Here is a 22,627-nt window from a genome sequence, read left to right as displayed (position 1 = left end):
AGGGGTCAAAGCACAGAAAGGCAAGGTGAGGCGATGTAAGGGAGAGATGCTGTGAGCATTCAGATAGGCTCAAAGTGATTGAGTGTGATGACACCAAATGAACAGGCCAGAGATGCAGCTGGGTCCTGTCCATGAGCTGGGTGTATGTCCTAGAGAACACAGTCTCTTGCTGCAGCATTGTAATGATTGTTATTGGTGCACCCTGCAATTGTACCGTGAAGGTTCATAGAGACTGGCACATTTCAAATGCCACATTGTGAAATGGTGTGCATATAGTTGGCCCAGTGAACTGACCCCTGAGATGTCAATGTCCTATGTCGAACACAGGTCATTTGGAGCAAGTGGCGAGTTGAAGTTGCCACGTACCCCCTCTGTCTTCAATGTTGAGAATTCTTAATGTCTGGCTTGTTCAGTGCATTTTCCAGGATAAGAAGGTGAATATTAATGACGCAGTTTGCTCTGTTAATAAGGAGTTAATAAGCTATAATCCCCTATAACTGGCAACACACTACTGCCTCATGAGAATCTCACCTCACCATTGAACAAATGTAGCAAGTTGCTTCTGATATTGAGAAAGACCTCGCCATAGTTCTGTCATGATTCTAACACAAATCTCATCATAGCACACATGGTTCAGGTCCCTATAATATTACAACCAAACATTGACCATGTGCTTATGAACTATTTTCCAAAAATGTGTGGGCGGCACAGTGGCTCAGTGGTTAGCACTGCTGCCTCACAGCACCAGAGACCCAGGTTCAAATCCCGCCTCAGGCCACTCTCTGTGTGGAGTTTGCTTATTCTCCTTGTGTCTGCGTGGGTTTCCTCCAGGTTTCCTCCAGGTGCTCTGGTTTCCTCCCACAGTCCCGCAGGTCAGGTGAATTGGCCATGCTAAATTGCCCATAGTGTTAGATGAAGGGGTAAATGTAGGGGAATGTGTCTGGGTGGGTTGCAGGTCGTTGTGGACTTGTTGGGCTGAAGAGCCTGTTTCCACACTGTAAGTAATCTAATCAAAAACAGAAGTTGCTGGAAAACCTCAGTAGGTCCGGTCGCACCTGTGGAGAGAGATCAGTGTTAACATTTCAGGTCTAGTGACCCTTCTTCAGAACTGAGCAGGAGTCACTGGACCAGAAATGTTAACTCTTACTTCTCTCCACAGATACTGCCAGACCTGCTGAGATTATCCAGCAGTTTCTGTTTTTTTTCCTGATTTATAGCATCCACAATTCTTTTGTTTTTTTTATGAAATGTTTTAACTGTGTTAGATATTATGTGTCTTGAATGTGTATATAATGTAGCGAGCCATAAGTAAGTCTTTTAGTCATGCTTTATATTGTATCATCAAGATTCTCCAATGGAAACACACGTGTTGTTCCATCAATTGGACCGTCAGTTTATATCCAATAGGATAACAAATGTTCCTGAATCTTTAAGGATGAACAAATAACCCTGTTTATTTTTCACAAATGCAAATCAACTCATGATAATGCTTATAAATGCAAGAAAATTTAAATTTTATGTTAGGATAATCTTACTGTTGTGAATAAGCAATGAAAAAGCTCCATTTGTTTAACATTCATAGACATAGTTCGATGTGCTGTCTACAATGCCATACTGTATGTTTTAATGCCTTTAGCAGCTTGGCTGCATGTGTTTTCTTGTCTGAATGTAAGAACACCTAATCAAAAATCAATGTACCTACTTGTATAGGCCTGCCATAATCTCAGCTTTTTAAACATCAGGTTTCCTGATAGGAGCCAGTAGTTTTGTAAACCTTAAAAAGTCTATTTCGAGACAGCTGATCCTAATCTAACCTGCATTACAGAGTATCAGGCAACTCTTTCTTGGGTAGTGCCCTCTGTGTACAATACATCTGTCAACAGTTGCCTTTTGTCTGCTTTATTTATTATGACTAGTCACAGTCATACTTTCTTTTTGGTAAAATTGTTTTTTTTCCTTATTTATGATCTCATCATTATGTGTCAGGAAAACAAGAAATTCTAAGAATATCAAAAGGGGTGTGTGCCTTACCTGTTTCTCTAAATGTTCCCTGTTGTGTTTGAAAGGGAAAATCTGAGATTTAAAAAACACACTGATACATAACATGAGTTGAAGCAAGAGCCTTGTTTTAGTAATAGATCATAATGCTCGAGGGTGAGGTGTACTTTATAAAAACATCTATAAATCACATATTTCTCAAGTTGTATGTTAAAATGAATATGTGTTTAAGTAATATACTGCAACATAACCTATTTATACAAAGTTCATTCTGAAGTGAACTCTCCTCTTTAAGCACAAACTTGTTTTCACTGTTGTGCATAATCCAAGAACTACGTTAACTTGAAGACATTTGTGCCTATTTGCATGAAATACTACACCTGACCTGGAAAAAGAGAATTAAAAGTTATAGGAATTTTCTCAAAATTTACACTTGTTATCTTTAAATTGAGCTGCTGCAAGGACCATTTGTATCATGGACTTGGCACAGAATTCTTGTGTTAATTGTCAAGTTTATTTTGCATTCATTCAGCATTTATTGCCCATCCCTAATTGCTCTTGAGAAGGTGGTGATCAGCAGTCCAGTTGAACTGCTACAGTGCATGTGCTGTAGGTACACCCCCAGTGCAGTCAGGGCAGGAGTTCCAGAATTTTGACTCAATGATAGTGAAGGGATGGTGATATATTTCCATGTTAGGAAGCTAGTTGTCAGGTACTGTCTCTGCCTTCAGTGTTGAGAATTCATGATGTCTATCTCGTTCAGTGCATTTGGTAAGATGGGAAACTGAATGTTAATGAGGTGCATTGTACCATTAATAAGTCATTTAACAAGCTGTAACTTCCCTTAAGTTGCATCTTGCTGCTGGCTAATGAGAAACTCACTATTCAGCACATGCAGAGAAAGTGTGAATTGGAAGGGAACTTGCAGGTGAAAGTGTTCCCATGTATCTGTAGAAACTGCAGGTTTGGAAGGTGCTGTCTACAGAGCCGTGGGTGAGTTGTTGCAATGTAGTGCTAGATTAATGAGTTGCTTAAGACTATTCATGGTAAACAAAGAACTCTGAGTTAATGCTGATGCAACAATAGGATATAGATCGCACTGCTAAAGTTGTCAAGAATGGTGATTTTAATAGAAAACACTTTTAGGTCTTGATTCCTTGCATATATATAGCACCCAGTATGTCCTTTGGATGTCCCAAAGTCCTTTGCAATGAATCAGTTGCCAAAGGGCTGTGAGTGTTACGAAGCTAGATGTAGCTACCAATTTGCAAACATGAAGTTACTATAAATGGCAAATTAATTAATAATCTTATTAATGTTTGGTGCTCTATTAGAGATTCTATTCATTTCTTTAATCTTTTTGACCACCTGGCCATGTGGAACCTTGCTTTAATGTAAGATTGGAAAGACAACATGTCTTACAATCTGTTACTGCTTCAGTAGCACCCAATTCTGTTTAACAATTTAGTGATATTATTGTGAAATTGACAAGATTAGATAGGTTTAGTGAGGTCATCCCCCCAACTCCTCCAAGGCATGCAAGTCCCAGGCCTCCTCCACTGCCAAATCCAAGCCATCCGACGCCTGGAGGAAGAGCGCCTCATCTTTCGCCTTGGGATCCTCCAACCACATGGGATCAATGTGGATTTCACCAGTTTCCTCATCTCTTCTTCTCCCACCTCATCTCAGATCCAATCCTCCAACTCAGCACTGCCCTCTTGAACTGTCCTACCTGTCCACCTTCCTTCCCACCTATCTGCTCCACCTTCCCCTCTGACCTATCACCATCACCCCCACCTCCAACTACCTATCACCTTCGCCCCCCCCATCCCTACCCCACCCCACCCCACTCTCCCATTTATCTCTCAGCCCCCTAGCCCACAAGCCTCATTCCTGATGACGGGCTTATGCCCAAAAAGTCAATTCTCCTGCTCCGTGGATGCTGCCTGGCCTGCTGTGCTTTTCCAGCACCACACTTTTCAACCCTGATCTCCAGCATCTGCAATCCTCACTTTCTCCTGATCAAGTATTATGGTTATGTATTTTGATTATGTTCTTTTTATTATAACTGAGTAAACAATAAATTTTATGTTTGAATTTCACAGGAATTCCGACATGAAATTGACCAGCTTTATCAGTCTGAAAGCTTATCAAGTCTTGACAGCTTAGAAACTGTGGAGCAAAACACTGCCCACCAAGCTGAACCAAATGAATCACATTCTCCCAATGTTCAGAATCATCATACTTCCAATAATACAATGAAGCCACATCCACCTGTAAACCATTCTTTTAACTCTTTTAGAAGAGATTTTTATCCTCTCAAAAAAACACACACAAGTTCCTGGATCAACAACTTGGATAGTAGCAAAACTTCTGTCTCTTCAGTGGTTGCAAAAACAAATGAAACTGAAGCTCCAACTACAAACGAAGATTTGAGTGATAAGCTACATACATTAGCTTCTGCAAACATTAAATCTGAATGTTTTGACTCAAGTTCTCTTTTTTCTGTTGAAAGGTATCAAAATGAATGCTCAACCAAATTTTACAATAAAAATCAATGTAAGATTGTAGAAAATAACTCCCACTCAATAGAAAGTCAACCAACATCCCAACCTTCTTCTAAATGTTCCTTTGGCCCCATCGAACATTCAGCAACCAGGCTTTGCAGTGCCTGGTCTACACCAGATCCAACACCTAGGGAAGCAACACAAGTTTCAGATGTGAATGACAGATTAGAATCTGTGCAACAAAATGAACCTGCAACATTGCATTCTTTGAAACTGCCTTTAGCAACACCCTTCTTTTTAACCTTGAGTCCAAAGTCCCAACTGTTCAGTGACAGAACGAAAACAGACAGTATTAAAGGGAGTCAGAAGATAGTCCAACAAAACCATCTCCTGGCATGCATTGGTGCAGCTAATCAAATGAACCAAAATGCTGACAATTCCAGTGAAAGTGAAGACACTTCTCCCAACAAATATAACCTGAGCATCAAAAGTAGACATGACTCTGAAGGAGCTAGTCAGAAACTTGAGCCTTCTCAAGTAAAATTTAATTCTTCAGGACCTGATTCTGAAAAGAACGTGACAGGAGGAAAAGAAAATAAACTAGCAGCACATTCGGCAGTGTCTACTACAAGATTAAAAGGCAACAAAAAATATTTCTATGAAAAGAGTAATTTCACCCTACTGAAGGGAATACTAAAGAAAGTATCAAAGTATGAAAATTGTTATCCCAAATCTTTACTGTCTGCAACTGGTGTACTTGGGATTCAAATGGCATCCTCTATCAGGGACAGCGTGGAGCTGATAAAATTGAAAGAAGCAGAATCTGTCAAAAATCCAACAAAGAAAAAGTTAAGATGGTTTGATGAGATTGAACAAACCAATCAATTTACAAAGGAACCAAATGAAGATACTGGAAAAGTACTGGAAGATATAATAGATGGTGAATATTCAGGATCAACTAGTCAGAGTCAATTACAGTCACCTTGTTTGGAAAGTAATGTCAGTTTCTCCAATGGTAATTCAATTGTGGACAGGGATAAAGAATCAAAATGGACCACATTAAAAACCAGTCACAAGACTGCTGTAGATTGCAGCCTTTCTGGACACCAGCAGACTGAAACCAGGGGAGCAATCACAGTGACAGATCCTGTCATTTTAGAAGCAGCTCCTATGACCAATGGAATAACACCAGCTGTACCGCCTCAATATCATTTAACTAAACAAGCCTGGGCAGCTACAAGAACTAGAAACATAGACCAGAAAATAACTGAGAAACCCATGGTAAGGAAAGGACATACCAAAGTGATTAAAAGAACCCATTCTGCTAAAATGTATTTTTGTAGAGGAGGCAACTGCAGGAAAGGGACCATAATCAGGCCCCAGTCAGCTAATGAAGCAATGAAATCTCAGGGTAAAATGTTGGTACCATATCCTCCACCCAGAACTGCTATTGACAGCAAGCGATGTCAAAGATCAACAGGCAATTTCAACACCAGTTGTCAGTCACAAGTGCAGCCTGCTAATGTCATTGACAATTCTTCCACCAAATCAAAGGAATTTATACCAGATGTTCAGTATACCTCTAGTGAAGATAATGCAGATAAGACTGCAGTCTCACGCCTTTGGCCTCAGAGAGATTTTTCAAATAAGGCAACTGTCACCATCACTACACTTCCTTCATCCTATCTAGTGTCCCCATATGAAACTGTTACTAAAGCAACCTGTTCAGTAAATACTACCAAGTCTGTGCTTCAGCAAGATGATGTAAGTAATGACACCAAACAAGACCCTAAATGTGGAGAGAACAGATTGCATTTGGATTGCACACCAACTGATGAAGAAGTTGCACTGCTTTGGCACAGAGTGCACAGTGACTCAGCACAAAAGGATGCAACAAATGGTAAGAAAACATGCAAATAGAATTTTTTTTAAACTTCTTCCAGTTTTTTCAAATAATTCTTCACAAAAAGTTTTTTTTTAATGTAAAGCCACAGTTTATGTTAAGGTAATACTCATTATAATTTCAGCTACGTTTAATGCTAATCTCTAGTTGCCCTTCAGAAAGCATTTTGCCATTTTTGTCACTTCAAAAGAGAATAACTCTCAGCCACAATGTACAGACACATATACACAAGATTTGTTACTATTACAGCACATCAAAAGCTGAATAATTTCAGCAATCCATTCACTTCTGAACCTGCCTCAAAACATTCCCACCATTTACAATATCCAAGTCAGGAGTATGATGGAAAATTCTCTATTTCCTTGAATACGTACAAAAAGAAATAAAACTGTGCTTGTGTCCAAGTCAAAGCAGTCCATTTGTTCAACATTTTATCACCAGTCTAAACATCCAACTCCTCCACTGCTCACATACAGTAACAGCAGGTTGTACTGTACAAGCAGCACACCAAATAAAATAAAAAGGACAGCAGATGCATTTCCATCTCCAAGTTTCTCTAAATCATATATCATACTGACTTCAATGCATTTCACAGTATCCTTATGGTTAGTGGATCATTGTCCAGGAAAATGTTGGGGCTGGACTTGATTTGGTATCACTTGATGCACTCCAGATGGAAATACAAATCACCATTTTTGTTCTTGGATAGCAATAAAAGGCAGAGATACACAACATTTTTAATATTGTTCTGGTAATTAATAACTTCCGTGGATGTGATACGTACTTTGGGATCAATATTAATGCCTCCACAACAGGTGGGCGTGGAGTAAAATCCCTCATTCAATGACAAGTTCTATGAGATGTAAACGAGATCCATGAGATGTTTATCATCATATTTAAAGTTGCCAAACTGAGTGAACTTGATTTAAATTTTACGGATGCCACCAGTGCTATCAGGAATTGGCATATCTGGCAGCAAAGCTATAGGATTAGCTCACTTCCTTTTGCACCAGGAGAAACAGGAGTGGTTCTTTCAGCCCCTCGAGGAAGCCTCCTGTTCCTCTTCTGTCAATCATGGTCTCTCCTTAACATCATGATTAGCTGACCAACTCAAAGTCTAATCTTTTCCTCCCTTCTCCACCATTTTCAGGATTTGCCAGTTTCCTTTTTACTACCACACTTCACATTCCTCCCCTGCATCCTTACAAATTTCAGCAAATCGTTTCCCAATGGAAGCCAAGTTAGGTAAGCATCATGATAGCAAGATCCGATAGATGTTTCAGATTTTAATTTTTTTCCCTGGTTTTGGGGTGTCTAGTTAACAGGACTGCCACTAAAGCCATCTAACAAGGTGGGCCAAATAACCCCTTCTACACCCGGACATTTCTATAATTCTGTGATAAAGTTAATTATTGATTTGTCAGGAATGTTTCAAACGCAAAGTACAGCAAAACTGCAAGTAGACTCTTATTCCTATGGGAGAAAATCAAAGCAGTTATATGTTTAGTGGGGAAAGGAACTAGACTAATAGGAACTTTACCTGAGGACTCTTACAGGTACATCAAATGATGTGTGGGAATGAATAAATGGTTCTGAATAAAAACAAGCTGCATATTAATATAAATAATATCACTCTAAAAGTGAACTTATTACTCTCAATATTGTATGTTGAGACCAGGACAATGATCTGGATGGTGACCTGAAATCTAGGAACAGTCCCACAAAGTTTTAAAAAACAAGGGACAGCTAGCTAGGTATTCCTGTGCACCTAGCAGATGTTATTGAAGACAAACAAAAACAGAAATTGTTTGAGAAACTCAGCAGGCCCAGTTTGTTTTATTCTCTCAACCAGCGTATTGTATGTGATGCCAAGAGGCATACAAGGGAGGAAACTGAAAGAGAATTGTAAAAGGAAAAGAAAATTGCTGTAACGAAGAGAGGATGCATTTGATGTTTGATAGATTGTGTATCCGTTCGTTCATTGTCTTGTGTTCAAAAACTTTACAAGGGGCCAATCAGTTTCTATAGCACTACTTCAAGCAGACTCAGCAGACTGCACCAGTTTTGTGATATCTTTGGGGATTTGTTGTAAATCTGTGCTAGTGAACTTTTATCATACAGAAGGCAACCGACAGAAGCGAGGAATATTCAGTGCATTTTCATTATGTTTGAACTTTAAGTACAGATATCGAAGATAAATTAATTTTAATCTTGAGTACACTATATTTTAAAACAATGTACCTTATAATTCTATGTAACACTAGCTTATTAAATATCATATTTACTAATCTCTTAAGAAGGATTTTTAAATGCCTGATAGGGAATAAAGTATCCCAGTGTTTATTATTTTAGCAGTTATATGTTGCTTTCAGTTCTAAGCTGCACTCTTGTATTGGTGAAGTCTAGGCTGTATATTTTCTGAACTCAAAGGCACTGGTTTAAGTAATTTCTCTCGTCAGTTAATTCCTTCTAATAACATACATTACTTAAGCTAAATCATTTATATCTGATTTCAAGAGACGCATTTCAATACAGACGGGATAGAGTTTTCCATGCCAAGTGAAAGGGGAGCCAGGATATGCAGGATAATGAACTTTGCTAGGATTCTGACATAATCAGAATAGCCACTTATGACTTCCCTCAGGGGCAGGTTCAAAATCCAGCAGAGGACCCACTTTGGTCTCTCAGAAAAATAGCTGTGGCAACTAAAAAGGCAATTCAGGCCCTTTCAAACTTTAATTTATTCTTTCTCACTAGCAGTTTTGTTTCCAGCTGTCTCTGTGTTAAAACAATCTTGTCCAGTAGGATTTGATGCCCACTGTACTAATGATGACCAGATTACCATGTTCACAATATTATATTAAATTTATGGAATGAGAATTTTTTTGAGAATGTATTTGTGGTTTTAAACAATCAGCAATCAAGAAGGCAGCTCACAACATAACCTCCGGGGCAGTTAGCAATAGGCAATATTTTACACTAAAGGCTGCTGTATTCAGGTGAGTTTACGGGTCCCATTAATGGAAGTGAATGAGTGATTGAGGGGACTGTGAAGACAGGACGGCACTATTAGGGTGTTCTGGGAGTGGGAGATAGTCAGGTCAGGGCCTGGTCAGGCCTATTCAGGAGGAGAATGAGATCTGGTCAAGTGGTGAGCAGGTGCTGTTGGGATGGTGTCAGATGGTCAGCGTATTCAGCTAAATCAGGTGGTGCCAGGTCTGGCCCTGGGTATTCTGATCATTTTGGTGGAGTGCAGTCTGGTGCATGAGGCATCTTTGGGGGCCAGTTGCAGAGTTAGCCAGGCGTTAGAATGGGTTTAATCAGTCTCACATTTCCGGACTAACTCTCCAGCTAAATATCATGGAGCTATTTAAAGTCTCTGACTCTTGCTCCGAATCCGAAATGCTCTTGCAGAGTCTCAGGCAGCAAGGAATCAGCCCGTGCGAAGTTTAAACTTCGCAGGCAATTCCTGCAGAGGTGTGCATCAGGGCCTCTGCAGGATCCTGGCACATAACTTCATTTGTACATCAGAGATTGCAGTTATTTTAATCAACCTGTTTGTACACACAGTGACCCATCTCCAGGGCAGAGGTGGTCCTGACCTCCTGGTTCTGAGATAGAGACACTAACACTGCTCCATAGGATCCTTAAAACATCAGAGATTTCTAAGATATGGCCCTTCATGTTTCAGTTAACACCACCAAAAAAGATGGAGAAGGTGAGGACTGCAGATGCTGGAGATCAGAGTCATGTGTGTGTTGCTGGAAAAGCTCAGCAGGTCAGGCAGCATCCGAGGAGCAGGAGAATCAACGTTTCAGGCATAAGTGCCTGACCTGCTGTGCATTTCCAGCACCACACTCTCAACCACCAAACGTTATTGAGTTATTAATGTTATTGATATTCATGCAATTTTTGTGTGCACATAATGCTATGCTTGTCTACAAAACAACATTGATATATTTCAAATGTTATACGTTTTATTCTTATATAAGAAGCAAGCAGGTAACTAGAGAAAGGATTGGTCCACTAAAGGTTAAGGAAGGAAGGAAGGCTCTGTGTCGAACCTGAGAAAATGAGTGAGATTCTGAATGACTTTTTTGCATCAATGTTCACTGAGGAGAGGGACAAAATAAATGTTGGGATTAGGGATAGAAGTTTGATTATTCTGAATCACGTTGACATAAGTAGGGAAAATACGTTGGTTATTACAGGTTATTAAGATGGACAAATCCCGGACCGGATGGGATTTATTCCAGGTTGCTGAGGGAGGCGAGAGAGGAAATAGCTGGGGCCCTGACAGATGTCTTTGTGACATCCTTAAACACAGGTGAGGTGCCAGAGGACTGGAGGGTTGCTCACGTTGTCCCCTGTAAAGAAGGGTGGTAGGGATATTCCAGTTAACTACAGACCAGTGTGACTACAGTCAGTGGTCAGAAAGTTGCTGGAGAAGGTGCTGAGGGATAAAATCTATTCATATTTTAGGGAGAGAGAGGAGTTGAACACGTGGCTACAGGGATGGTGCAGGAGGGAGGGTTTTGGATTCCTGGATAATTGGGGCTCTTTCTGGGGTAGGTGGGACCTCGACAAGCAGAATGGTCTTCATCTGAACCAGAGCAGTACCAACATCCTGGGAGGGAAATTCGCTAAGGCTATTGGGGTGGGTTTAAACTAATCCAGTAGGGGGAGGGAACCAAAATTGTAGTTCGAGTCTAGAAAAGGTTGAGAGTAGGGAAGTCTGAAATCAAGTTTCAGGGATGCAAGATGGCACCAGCAAGCAAGAAGTTGGTTTGAAGTGTGTCTACTTCAACACCAGGAGCATCCAGAAGAAGGTGGGTGAACTTGCAGCATGGGTTGGTACCGGGGACATGGATAGAGCAGGGACAGGAATGGTTGTTGCAGGTTCCAGAATTTAGATGTTTCAGTAAGAACAGAGAAGATGGTAAAAGAGGGGGAGGTGTGGCATTGTTGATCAGGGACAATATTACAATTACAGAAAGGATGTTTGGGGACTCGTCAACTGAGGTAGTATGGGCTGAAGTTAGAAATAGGAAAGGAGAGGTCACCCTGTTGGGAGTTTTCTATAGGCCTCCGAATACCTCCAGAGATGTAGAGGAAAGGATAGCAAAGATGATTCTCAATAGGAGTGAGAGAGACAGGGTAGTTGTCATGGGGGATTTCACTTTGCAAATATTGACTGGGAACACTATAGTATGAGTACTATAGATGGGTCAGTTTTTGTCCAGTGTGTGCAGGAGGGTTTCCTGACACAGTATGTAGACAGGCCAGCAAGGGGCGAAGCCACATTAGATTTGGTACTGGGTAATGAGCCCGGCCAGGTGTTAGACTTGGAAGTAGGTGAGCACTTTGGTAGTAGCGACCACAATTCTGTTATGTTTATTTTAGTTATAGAAGGGGATAGGTGTATACCACTGGGCAAGAGTTACAGCTGGGGGAAAGGCAATTACGATGCGATTAGGCAAGATTTAGGAAGCATAGGATGGGGAAGGAAACTGCAGGGGGTGGGCACATTAGAAATGTGGAGCTTATTCAAGGAAAAGCTCCTGTGTGTCCTCGATAAGTATGTACCTGTCAGGCAGGGAGGAAGCTGTACAGCGCGGGAGCTGTGGCTTACGAAGGAAGTGGAATCTCTGGTCAAGGTGAAGAAGGCGGCTTATGTTAGGATGAGATGTGAAGACTCAGTTAGGGCACTTGAGGGTTACAAGGTAGCCAGGAAAGACCTAAAGAGAGAGCTCAGAAGAGCCAGGAGGAGACATGAGAAGTTGTTGGCGGATAGGATCAGGGTAAACCCTAAGGCTTTCTATAGGTATTTAAGGAATAATGAGAGTAAGATTAGGGCCAATCAAGAATAGTAGTGGGAAGTTGTGTGTGGAGTCAGAGGAGAAAGGGGAAGCACTAAATGAATACTTTTCAACAGTATTCACTCTAGAAAATAACAATGTTGTTGAGGAGATTACTGAGATACAGGCTATTAGACTAGGTGTGATTAAGGTTCACAAGGAGGAGGTATTAGAAATCCTGCAGAGTGTGAAAATAGATAAGTCCCCTGGGCCAATTGGGATTTATCCTAGGATCCTCTGGGAAGCCATGGAGGAGATTGCCGAGCTTTTGGCATTGATCTTTAAATCGCCATTGTCTACAGGAATAGTGCCAGAAGACTGGAGGATAGCAAATGTGGTTCCCCTGTTCAAGAAGGGGAGTAGAGACAATCCTGGTCATTATAGACCAATGAGCCTCTCTTCAGTTGTTGGTAAAGTGTTGGAAAAAGTTATAAGAGATAGGATTTATAATAATCTATAAAGGAATAATTTGATTAGGTATAGTCAGCATGGTTTTGTGAAGGGTAGGTCGTGCCTCACAAACTTTATTGAGTTCTTTGAGAAGGTGACCAAACAGGTAGATGAGAGTAAACCAGTTGATGTGGTGTATATGGATTTCAGCAAGGCGTTCGATAAGGTTCCCCACAGTAGGCTGAAAAAAGACAGAGGGTGGTGGTTAATGGGAAATGTTCATCCTGGAGTCCAGTTACCGAAAGGGTCAGTGTTGGGTCCACTGCTGTTCGTCATTTTTACAAACGACCTGGATGAGGGCGTAGAAGGGTGGATTAGTAAATTTGCAGACGACACTAAGGTCAGTGGAGTTGTGGATACTGACAAAGGATGTAGTAGGTTACAGAGAGACATAGATAGGATGCAGAGCTGGGCTGAGAGGTGGCAAATGGAGTTTAATGTGGACAAGTGTGAGGTGATTCACTTTGGTCGGAGTAACCGGAATGCAAAGTACTGGGCTAATGGTAATATTCTTGGTAGTGTAGATGAGCAGAGAGATCTCGGTGTCCAGGTACACAGATCCTTAAAAGTTGCCACCCAGGTTGACAGTTTTTTAAGAAGGCAAACAGTGTTTTAGCTTTTATTAGTAGAGGGATTGAGTTCCGGAACCATGAGGTTATGCTGCAGCTGTACAAAACTCTGGTGCGGCCGCACTTGGAGTATTGTGTACAGTTCTGGTCACCGCATTATAAGAAGGATGTGGAATCTTTGGAAAGGGTGCAGAGGAGATTTACTAGGATGTTGCCTGGTATGGAGGGAAGGTCTTACGAGGAAAGTCTGAGGGAGTTGAGGCTGTTTTCGTTTGAGATAAGAAGGTTGAGAGGTGACTTAATAGAGACATATAAGATAATCGGAGGGTTATTTAGGGTGGACAGGGAGAGCCTTTTTCCAAGAATGGTGACAGCGAGCACAAGGGGCATAGCTTTAAATTGAGGGGTGATAGATATTGGACAGATGTCAGAGGTAGTTTCTTTACTCAGAGAGTAGTAAGGGCGTGGAATGCTTTGCCTGCAACAGTAGTAGATTCGCCAACTTTAAATACATTTAAGTCGTCATTAGACAAGCATATGGATGTACATGGAATAGTGTAGGTTAGATGGACTTCAGATTGGTATGACAGGTCGGTGCAACATCGAGGGCTGAAGGGCCTGTACTGCGCTGTAATGTTTTATGTTCTATATTTGGAAAAGAATGGGCTTTATTAGTGATAGGTACCATGGTTTTGTGCAAGGAAGATCATGAGTACCAACTTAATAGAGTTCTTTGAGGAAGTGACCAAGTTGATAGATGAAGGAAGGGCTGTAGATGTCATATACATGGAATTTAGTAAGGCATTTGATAAGGTTCCCTATTGTAGACTAATGGAGAAAGTGAAGTCACATAGTGTGCAGGGTGTTCTAGCACGGTGGATAAAGAACTGGTTGAGCAACAGGAGACAGAGAGTGGTAGTTGAAGGGAGTTTCTCGGAATGGAGAAAGGTGACCAGTGGTGTTCAGAGCTGGGGCCACTGTTGTTTGTAACTTACATAAATGATCTAGAAGAGGGCACTGTTGGTATGATCAGTAAGTTTACAAATGGCACAAAATTGGTGGAGTAGCAGAAAGCATAGGGGATTGTCAAAGAATACAGGAGAATATAGATAGACTGGAGAGTTGGGCAGAGAAGTGGCAGATGGAGTTCAATCCAGGCAAATGTGCGGTGATGCATTTTGGGAAATCTAATTTTAGAGCGAATTATACAGTAAACAGAAGAATCTTGGAAAAAGTTGATGAACAGAGAGATCTGGGCGTTCAGGTCCATTGTACCCTTATGGCTTCCGCACAGGTGGATAGAGTGGTCAAGAAGGCATATGGTATGCTTGCCTTCATCGGATGGGGTATTGAGTATAAGAGCTGACAGGTCATGTTAAAATTGTGCACGACATTGGTTTGGCTGCATTTAGAATACTGCGTACAATTCTGGTCACCACATTACCAAAAGACTGTGGACACTTTGGAGAGGGTGCAGAGAAGGTTTACGAGGATGTTGCCTGGTATGGAAAGTGCTAGCTATGAAGAGAGGTTGAGTAGGTTAGGATTATTTCGATTAGGAAAAAGGAGATTGAGGGGGGACCTGATTGAGGTTTACAAAATCATGAAGGATATAGACAGGGTGGATAGAGACAAGCTTTTTCCCAGAGTGAGGGATTCAGTAATGAGAGGTCACACTTTCAAGGTGAGAGGTGGAAAGTTTAAGGGGGATACACGCGGCAAGTATTTCACCCAGAGGGTGGTGGGTGTCAGGAACGCATTGCCAGCAGAGGTGGTAGAGGCAGGTACGGTAAATTCATTTAAGATGCATCTGGACAGATGCATGAGTAAGTAGGGAGCAGAGGGATACAGATGCTTACGAATTGGATGACAGGTTTAGACAGTGGATTTGGATCGGCTCAGGCTTGGAGGGCCGAAGGCCCTGATCCTGAGCTGTAAATTTTCTTTGTTCTTTGTTTGTTCTAAATAATTCAAAAATTTCTGGGCATGTGAAAGGTGCTGTATGAATACAAATGTTTGTTCTTCAATAAGTTAGTACGTAAAATTGGAGGAACATCTCAGGATATCCATCTGTACCTACAAGTTGTTAATTATATTGAGGAAGAAAGAAGTGGTGGAGGAACTGAATAAGTACTTTGCATCAGATTTCTCATTGGAAGACTCCAGCAGCCAACCAGAATTTAAAGAGAGGGGGCAGAGGTGAATGTAGTGGCCATCACTAAAGAGAAGGTAATGGGGAAGCTGGAAGGTACGAAGGTGGTTAAATCACCCGGAACAGATAGACTACACCCCCAGAGCTCTGAAAGAGATAGCTGAGTAGATTGTAAAGTCTTTGATGGTGATCTTTGAAGAATCTCTGGAATCAGGGAGGGTCCTAGAAGACTGGAAAATAGCGAATGTAACACCCTGTTTCAGAAGGGAGGGAGGCTGAATCAGGAAACAGTAGGCTGTTTAGTTTGACTTCAGTCACTGGGGAGATTTAGATTCCATTATTATGGGTGAGATTGTGGAGTACCATAGTTGAAAGGAGAAAGTGAGGACTGTAGATGCTGGAGATCAGAGCTGAAAATGTGTTGCTGGAAAAGCGCAGCAGGTCAGGCAGCATCCAAGGAGAAGGAGAATCGACATTTGGGGTAGTTGAAAGTGCATGGTAAAATAGGGCTAAGTCAGCACAGCTTCATTAGGGAAGGTCATGCCTGACAAACCTGTTTGAATTCTTTGAGGAGGTAACGAGCAAGTTAGGTGAAGGACAGCCAGTCGGCATGATCTATTTGGCTTTCTAGAAGGCCTTTCTCAAGGTGCCGCACATGCTAAGTGTCCATGGTGTTTGGGGCAAAGTTCCAGCATGGATAGAGGATTGGCTAACTGATAAAAGGCAAAGAGTATGAATAAAGTAATCTATTTCAGGATGGCAACCAGTGACTAATGGGATCAGTGTTGGGACCACAAATATTCACATTAACACATCAATGATCAGGAAGACAGAACTAAGGGCATTGTTGCTCGAGTTGGAAAGCAAGTCAAAGAAACTTGTGGGAAACTTTGTGGGAAAATGTGGGAGTCCGAGTTCAGGATTCTCTTAAGGTTAACATGCAGTTTCAGTTGATAGTTAAGAAGGTAAATGCAGTGTTAGCATTCATTTCAAGAGGGCTAGGATACAAGACACAGGGATGTACTGCTGAGGCTGTATAAGGCTCTGGTCAGATCACCTTTGGAATAGTGACAGCAGTTCTGGGCCCCATATCTAAGGAAGGATGTGTATTGGACACAGCCATAGGAGATTTACAAGAATGATCCGAGGGGTGAAGGGCTTGTCACACGGGGAGCAGTTCAGGATTCCAGGTCTGTACTCTATGGAATTCAGAAGGATGAGGGAAGATCTCATTGGAATTTACAGAATGTTGATAGGCCTGGATGGAGTAGGTGTGTAGAAGAGTGGACATAAAGATGTTTTCAATAGTAGGAGAGACTAGAACCCGATAGCACAGCCTCAGAGTGAAGAACTGCGATGAGAAGGAATTTCTTAAGCCACAGGGAATCTGTGAAACTCGTTGCCACAGAAGGCTGCGAAGGGCATGTCATTGACTATATTTAAGGCAGGGGTAGGTTCCTGATTAGTAATGAGATCAAAGGGTTAAGGGGAGAAGGCAGGAGAGTAGAGTTGAGTGTTATATCAGCCATGATTGAAAGGCAGAGCAGACTCAATGGACTGAATGGGCTAATTCTGCTCCAATATCTTCAGGTCTTATGGTATTGGATTCATCCATCCTTGGTTCAAAGAATAGGAAAAGACAATACTGTTGCCGTTGACAAGTGCCATTAGTGAGGGTAATATTAGATGTGGCCGTGATTATTACCTGAATAATCTTTCAATGCTATTTAACCTCATATGAACAATAGCTAACAAGGCACCAATACGTGAAATCACAGTTTCCTCCTCTATTTCCAATACAACAAATGACGATTTCAAGAGGTACTTGAAGGCAGATCAACTTCAAAGCTCTTGATATGCCACTCTCAGGGTGGCACGATGGCAAAGTGGTTAGCACTGTTGCCTCACAGCAGCAGGGTCCCAGGTTCAATTCCAGCCTTGGGTGACTGTCTGTGTGGAGTTTGCACATTCTCCCTGTGTCTGTGTGGGTTTCCTCTGGGTGCTCCTGTTTCCTCCTATAATCCAAAGATGTGCAGGTCAGGTGAATTGGCCGTGCTAAATTGCCCATAGTGACAGGTGCATTAGTGAGGGGTAAATATAGGTTAGGGGAATGGGTCTGGGTGGATTACTCTTCAGAGGGTCGGTGTGGACTGGTTGGGCTGAAGGGCCTGTTTCCACACTGTAGGGAATCTAATCATATCTGTCTTCTGAACTGAGAAATAAATGAGTGGTGCTTACAAATCTATTAAATGTATCAGTACTATCTAATCTCTAAATAGAATCAAAGAATTGTACGGAATGAAGCCATTAAGCCTAGCTTTGAAAAAGGTCTTCGTTTAGGCCTGTTCTCCTTCTGTTTCTTCATCACCTTTTTGAAATATACATTCAGTGACCTCTTGAAAGTTCCTGCCAAATCTGTTTCCACCAACATTAATGACTGTGCATTCCAGATAATAACGTGGTATAAAATTGGCCCTGCAACCACTCAGGACCCTGCAACTACACGGGATCAATGTGGATGTTAACAGTTTCCTCATTCCCCCCCCCCCGAGTCCCAAGCCTCCAACTTGGCATCGTCCTCTTGACCTGTCCATCACCTTTCCAATCTATCTGCTCCACCCTCCTCTCTGACCTATCAAATTATCCTTCATCTCCATCTACCTATTGCTTTCTCAGCTACCTTCCCCCACAACCCCACCCCCCTCCCCCTCCCCCCAAGCCACAAACCTCATTCCTGGTGAAGGGCTTATGCCCGACACGTCGATTCTCCTGCTCCTTGGATACTGCCTGACCTTCTGTGTTTTTCCAACACCACTCTAATCTTGACTCATAGTTGTAAATTTCTGGAACTGTAGTAAACAATGCAAACTGTTATCTGATAGCATGTTTTTAGTGACGGATTCTACAATCTTGCTGCTGAGTCACACTTTCTCATTTAATGCATCAGAGGCAGATCCTGCCAGTAAACCCAGAAGTAAACAGAACTGCCGCTCATAATAGGGAAGTTTGGCCATTTGTGATTACCCAGCAGCTAGCCAATTAGATATGCAGAAGATGAGGGCCTGGCCAATAACACAGCAGGGGCAGGGAGAAAGTTGACAAGCATACCAGCAGCTAATGGGGTTGAAGGTTATTGTTAAACAGCAGCCAAACATGTATAACTTGTCCACAATCTAGCAGCATCTGTTCCACCATGTACAGATCACAACATTCTCTACTTGGCCCTCAAGTTCTGTCTTCACCTTAGATACCGAGCTCTCGTTTGTTTTCAGTGTATTTCCAAACCCAGCCTTAATCTTAAAACTGAACCACATTCATCCATGTCTCAGTGCAGCCAATGCAACACACCATGTTTTGCACTGTCTCCCTTGACATTCTCTTTCAGGTGGAGACTTTCCCACCTGAGCCAAAGTAGCCAGTGTGAGAGTGTCGTGGAGATTAGCTGCTGGGGAGTCCAAAGACATTCCTTCTCCAGGCTGCAAGGGTGACTGTATAGAGTGTAACAGTAAAGTTGTCATGGTCCCAGAGAACAATGAGACTGCTCACTCTTGAAAGGGAGGTGACTGAAGGTGAATTTAACCTGAGGCTGTCAGGTGAGGACTGAGTTCAAGAAGCCAGGATCTTCACGGTAACCTTAGCTGATACAGGAGGTGGGGCAGCAGCAAAGTGGCCCACATGAGAGCATTGAATCTGGTACATCAGGTGGGAGAATATAGAATCCCTACAGTGTGGAAACAGGCCCTTCAGCCCAACAAGTCTAGACCAACCCTCCAAAGAATAACCCACCTAGACCCATTCCCCTACCCTATATTTATCCCTGACTAATGCACCTAACCTACACATCCCTGAACACTCTGGGCAATTTAGCATGGCCAATTCACCTAACCTGCACATCTTTTGACTACAGGAGGAAACCAGAGCACCCAGAGAAAACCCATACAGAAATGGGGAGAATGTGTAAACTTCACACAGACAGAGACCCGAGGCTGGAGTCAAACTCAGGTCCCTGGTGGTGTGAGGCAGTGGTGCTCAGTACCTTCCCCAGCAACTTTCCTACCACTGACGTCAAGCTCACAGGGCTGCAGTTACCCGGAATATCCCTACAACCCTTCTTGTACAGGTGGACAACATGAGCGACCCTCCAGTCCACTGGCACGTCACCTGTATTTAAGGATGCTACAAAGATATCTGTCAGGGCCCCAGCTATTTCCTCTCTCGCCTCCCTCAGCAGCCTGGGATAGATCCTATCTGGTCCTGGGGATTTGTCCACTTTAATAACCTCTAGCCTACCCAGCGCATCTTTCCTATTTATGCCAATGTGATCCAGAGTAATCAAACTCCTATCCCTAATCTCAACATTCATCAGGTCCCTCTCCTCAGTGAACGTTGATGCAAAGTAATCATTCAGAATCTCACCCATTCTCTCAGGTTCAACACACAACCTTCTTTCATTATCCTTTAGTGGACTAATCCTTTCTCTAGTTACCTGCTTCTTATATAAGAATAAAAGGCCTCGGGATTCTCCTTAATTCTGCTCGCTAGTGCTATTTCATGATCCCTTTTAGCCCATTTGATTCCTCATTTAAGACTGCTCCTATTCTTCCGATATTCCTCCAGGACCCGTTCTGTTCTTAGCTGCCTGGACCTTATGTACACTTTTCCTCATGGCTAGTCGTACGATTTCTCCTGTCATCCACGGTTCATGAATCTTGCCCTTCCTATCCTTTGCTTTCAACAGGACATGCCTATCCTGCACTATCTTTAACCTATCTTTGAAAGCCTCCATATCTCAAATGTGGACTTCCCTTCAAATAGCTGTGTCCACTCCACATTTCCCAGCTCCTGGCTAATTTTGATATAATTGGCCTTGGCCCAGTTTAGTACTCTTCCCTTAGGACCACTCTCATCTTTGGCTATGAGTATTCCAAAACTTACAGGATTGTGGTCACTGTTCCCAAAGAAATCCCCCACTGCAACTTCTACCACCTGGCCTGGCTCGTTCCCCAGTATCAGGTCCAATATGGCCCCTTCCTTCACCTGACTATTGACATACTGCTCTAGAAAACTCTCCTGGACGCTTCTTACAAATTCTACCCCATCCAAGGAGCAGGGGCATTCCTGATGAAGGGCTTTTGCCCGAAATGTCGATTTTCCTGCTCCTCGGATGTTGCCTGACCTGCTGTGCTTTTCCAGCACCACTCTAATCTAGACTCATCTTTCCATAATCTGTTTATCTACTTGTTCTTCTGCCTCACGCTCACTGTTGAGAGGCCTGTAATACGGCCCAAACAATGTAACTGCACCCTTCTCATTTCTCAGGTCCACCTATAATGCCTCACTACTCAAGCCCTCCTTTAGCACAGCTGTGATATCATCCCTGACCAGCAATGCAACTCCTCCCCTTTTACTTCCCTCCCTGTCCTGTCTGAAGTGTCTATATCCTGGAACAATTAGTTGCCAATCATGCCCTTCCTTCAACCAAGTTTCTGTGATTGCAATAAAGTCAGACCCCCAGGCACCAATCCAAGTCCTAAGTTCATCTGCCTTACCCACTATACTCTTTGCACTTCAGGCCACCAGTTCTTTTGTGTTCATCTGCTCTCTGCCTACTCTTCCCTTTCATTAATGCTATTTTCATGATTGTTACAGTCTCCAGTCTCCACCTCGCTGCCTACTTGTCTTCTCTCCTAGTTCCCAGCCCCCTGCCGCGTTAGTTTAAAACCTCCCCAATAGCAGTAACAAAAGCTCCCAAGGACATTAGTTCCAGTCTGGTTCAGATGTAGGCCATCCAATTTGTTATAGTCCCACCGAACCGGTCCCAATGTCCAACAAATCTGAACCCCTCCCTCCTATGCCTCAAGTCACATGTTCATCCTGCCTATTTTTTAATTTTTACCCTGGCTAGCACGCGGCACTGGTAGTAATCTCGAGATCACTACCTTTGAGGTCCTCCTTTTTAACTTCTCTCCTAGCTCCCTGAATTCTGCTTTCAGGACCTCATTTCGTTTTTTATTTAGATCGTTGGTGCCTATATGCGCCAAGACAACTGGCTGTTCACCCTCCCCTTTTAGAATGCTCTGCAGCCGATCGGTGACATCCCTGACCCAAGCACCTGGGAGGCAGCATTCCATCCGGGAGTCCCGTTTTCGGCCACAGATCCGCCTATCTACTCCCCTCACGATAGAATCCCCTATGACTATGACCCTATGAGTCTTTTTCCCGACCTTCTGAACAGCAGTGCCCGCCACGGTGCCATGATCTTGGCAACTGCTACCCTCTCCTGGTGAGCCACCTCCTGCAACAGTATCCAAAACTGTATACCTGTTTTGCAGGGGACACCTGCACTGCCTTCCTGCTCTTTCTCTGCCTTTTGGTCACCCATTCACTGTCTCCCTCAGCAATTCTGCGGTGTGACCAGTTCACTAAACGTGCTATCCACGACCTCCTCAGCATCGCGGATGCTCCACAGTGAGTCCATCCGCAGCTCCAGAGCCATTATGCGGTCAAACAACAGCTGCAGCTGGACACACTTATTGTAAGTGTAAGAGTCAGGAAAGTCAGCCATGTTCCTGAGCTCCCTCATCAAGCAAGAAGCACATGCCATGGGTATGAGGTTCCCTGCTATTGTAAGCCTTAGCTTTATATCAGCTAACTAAAACCAAATAATGCTCTTAAATATATGAAGAGATTGAGTCATAAAGAATAAACATAATGTAACTCTGGTCTTAAAGCATGTAAAAATCAGACCTCTGGAAGTAGTGACACAAAATTTAAATTTCCTTTTTAAGGTTACTCTCGAAACTACTTATCATCTCGGAACAGTGGGCATAAAACAAATTTGCAACCTCATCGAACGAATGTTTCCCAATTGAATATTGATGGAGGCAACTTACTGAGTGGTGTGCGATCAGTTTCCAGACTAGGCCGATTACTTTCTGCTCCTTCAGGTGGTAAGAATAATTTAGTAAAATGTCAATACAAACAGGATCCATTAATGTTCAGAATCAAGTGCCTTAGGCAACTCAGGTGCAGAAAGGAGCCTAGGCACAAGGCAGTTGTCACAAAAACAACAATGTATGTCTTTCTCATTGAACATGCATTTTGTTGTGCTTTAAGGTGACCCATGGTTGTTTGGCTGTAAATAGTTGTGTAATGTTAGTTATTATATCATTTAATTCCACTGTCTATTA

The 22,627-nt window shown here is 42.6% G+C and overlaps 1 protein-coding gene across 4 annotated transcripts in view; it reads left to right on the top strand.

Annotated features, from left to right (window-relative positions):
* Positions 1–22,627, top strand: part of cep126 (centrosomal protein 126) — a 116,828-nt gene that overhangs the window by 55,659 nt on the left and 38,542 nt on the right. For 3 of the 4 annotated variants that reach the window (XM_072578242.1, XM_072578243.1, XM_072578241.1), the window contains exons 6-7: positions 4,104–6,405; positions 22,226–22,387. In XM_072578242.1, the coding sequence (XP_072434343.1) occupies positions 4,104–6,405; positions 22,226–22,387 (2,464 nt within the window). The remainder of the gene's footprint in view (positions 1–4,103; positions 6,406–22,225; positions 22,388–22,627) is intronic. The other variant, XM_072578244.1, reaches the window with a different exon arrangement.

Source organism: Chiloscyllium punctatum, chromosome 9, assembly GCF_047496795.1.
Source record: "Chiloscyllium punctatum isolate Juve2018m chromosome 9, sChiPun1.3, whole genome shotgun sequence".
Lineage (NCBI taxonomy): Eukaryota > Metazoa > Chordata > Chondrichthyes > Orectolobiformes > Hemiscylliidae > Chiloscyllium > Chiloscyllium punctatum.
The sequence above is the reverse complement of the archived record's forward strand: the minus strand, read 5'-3'. Positions and strand labels throughout refer to the sequence as shown.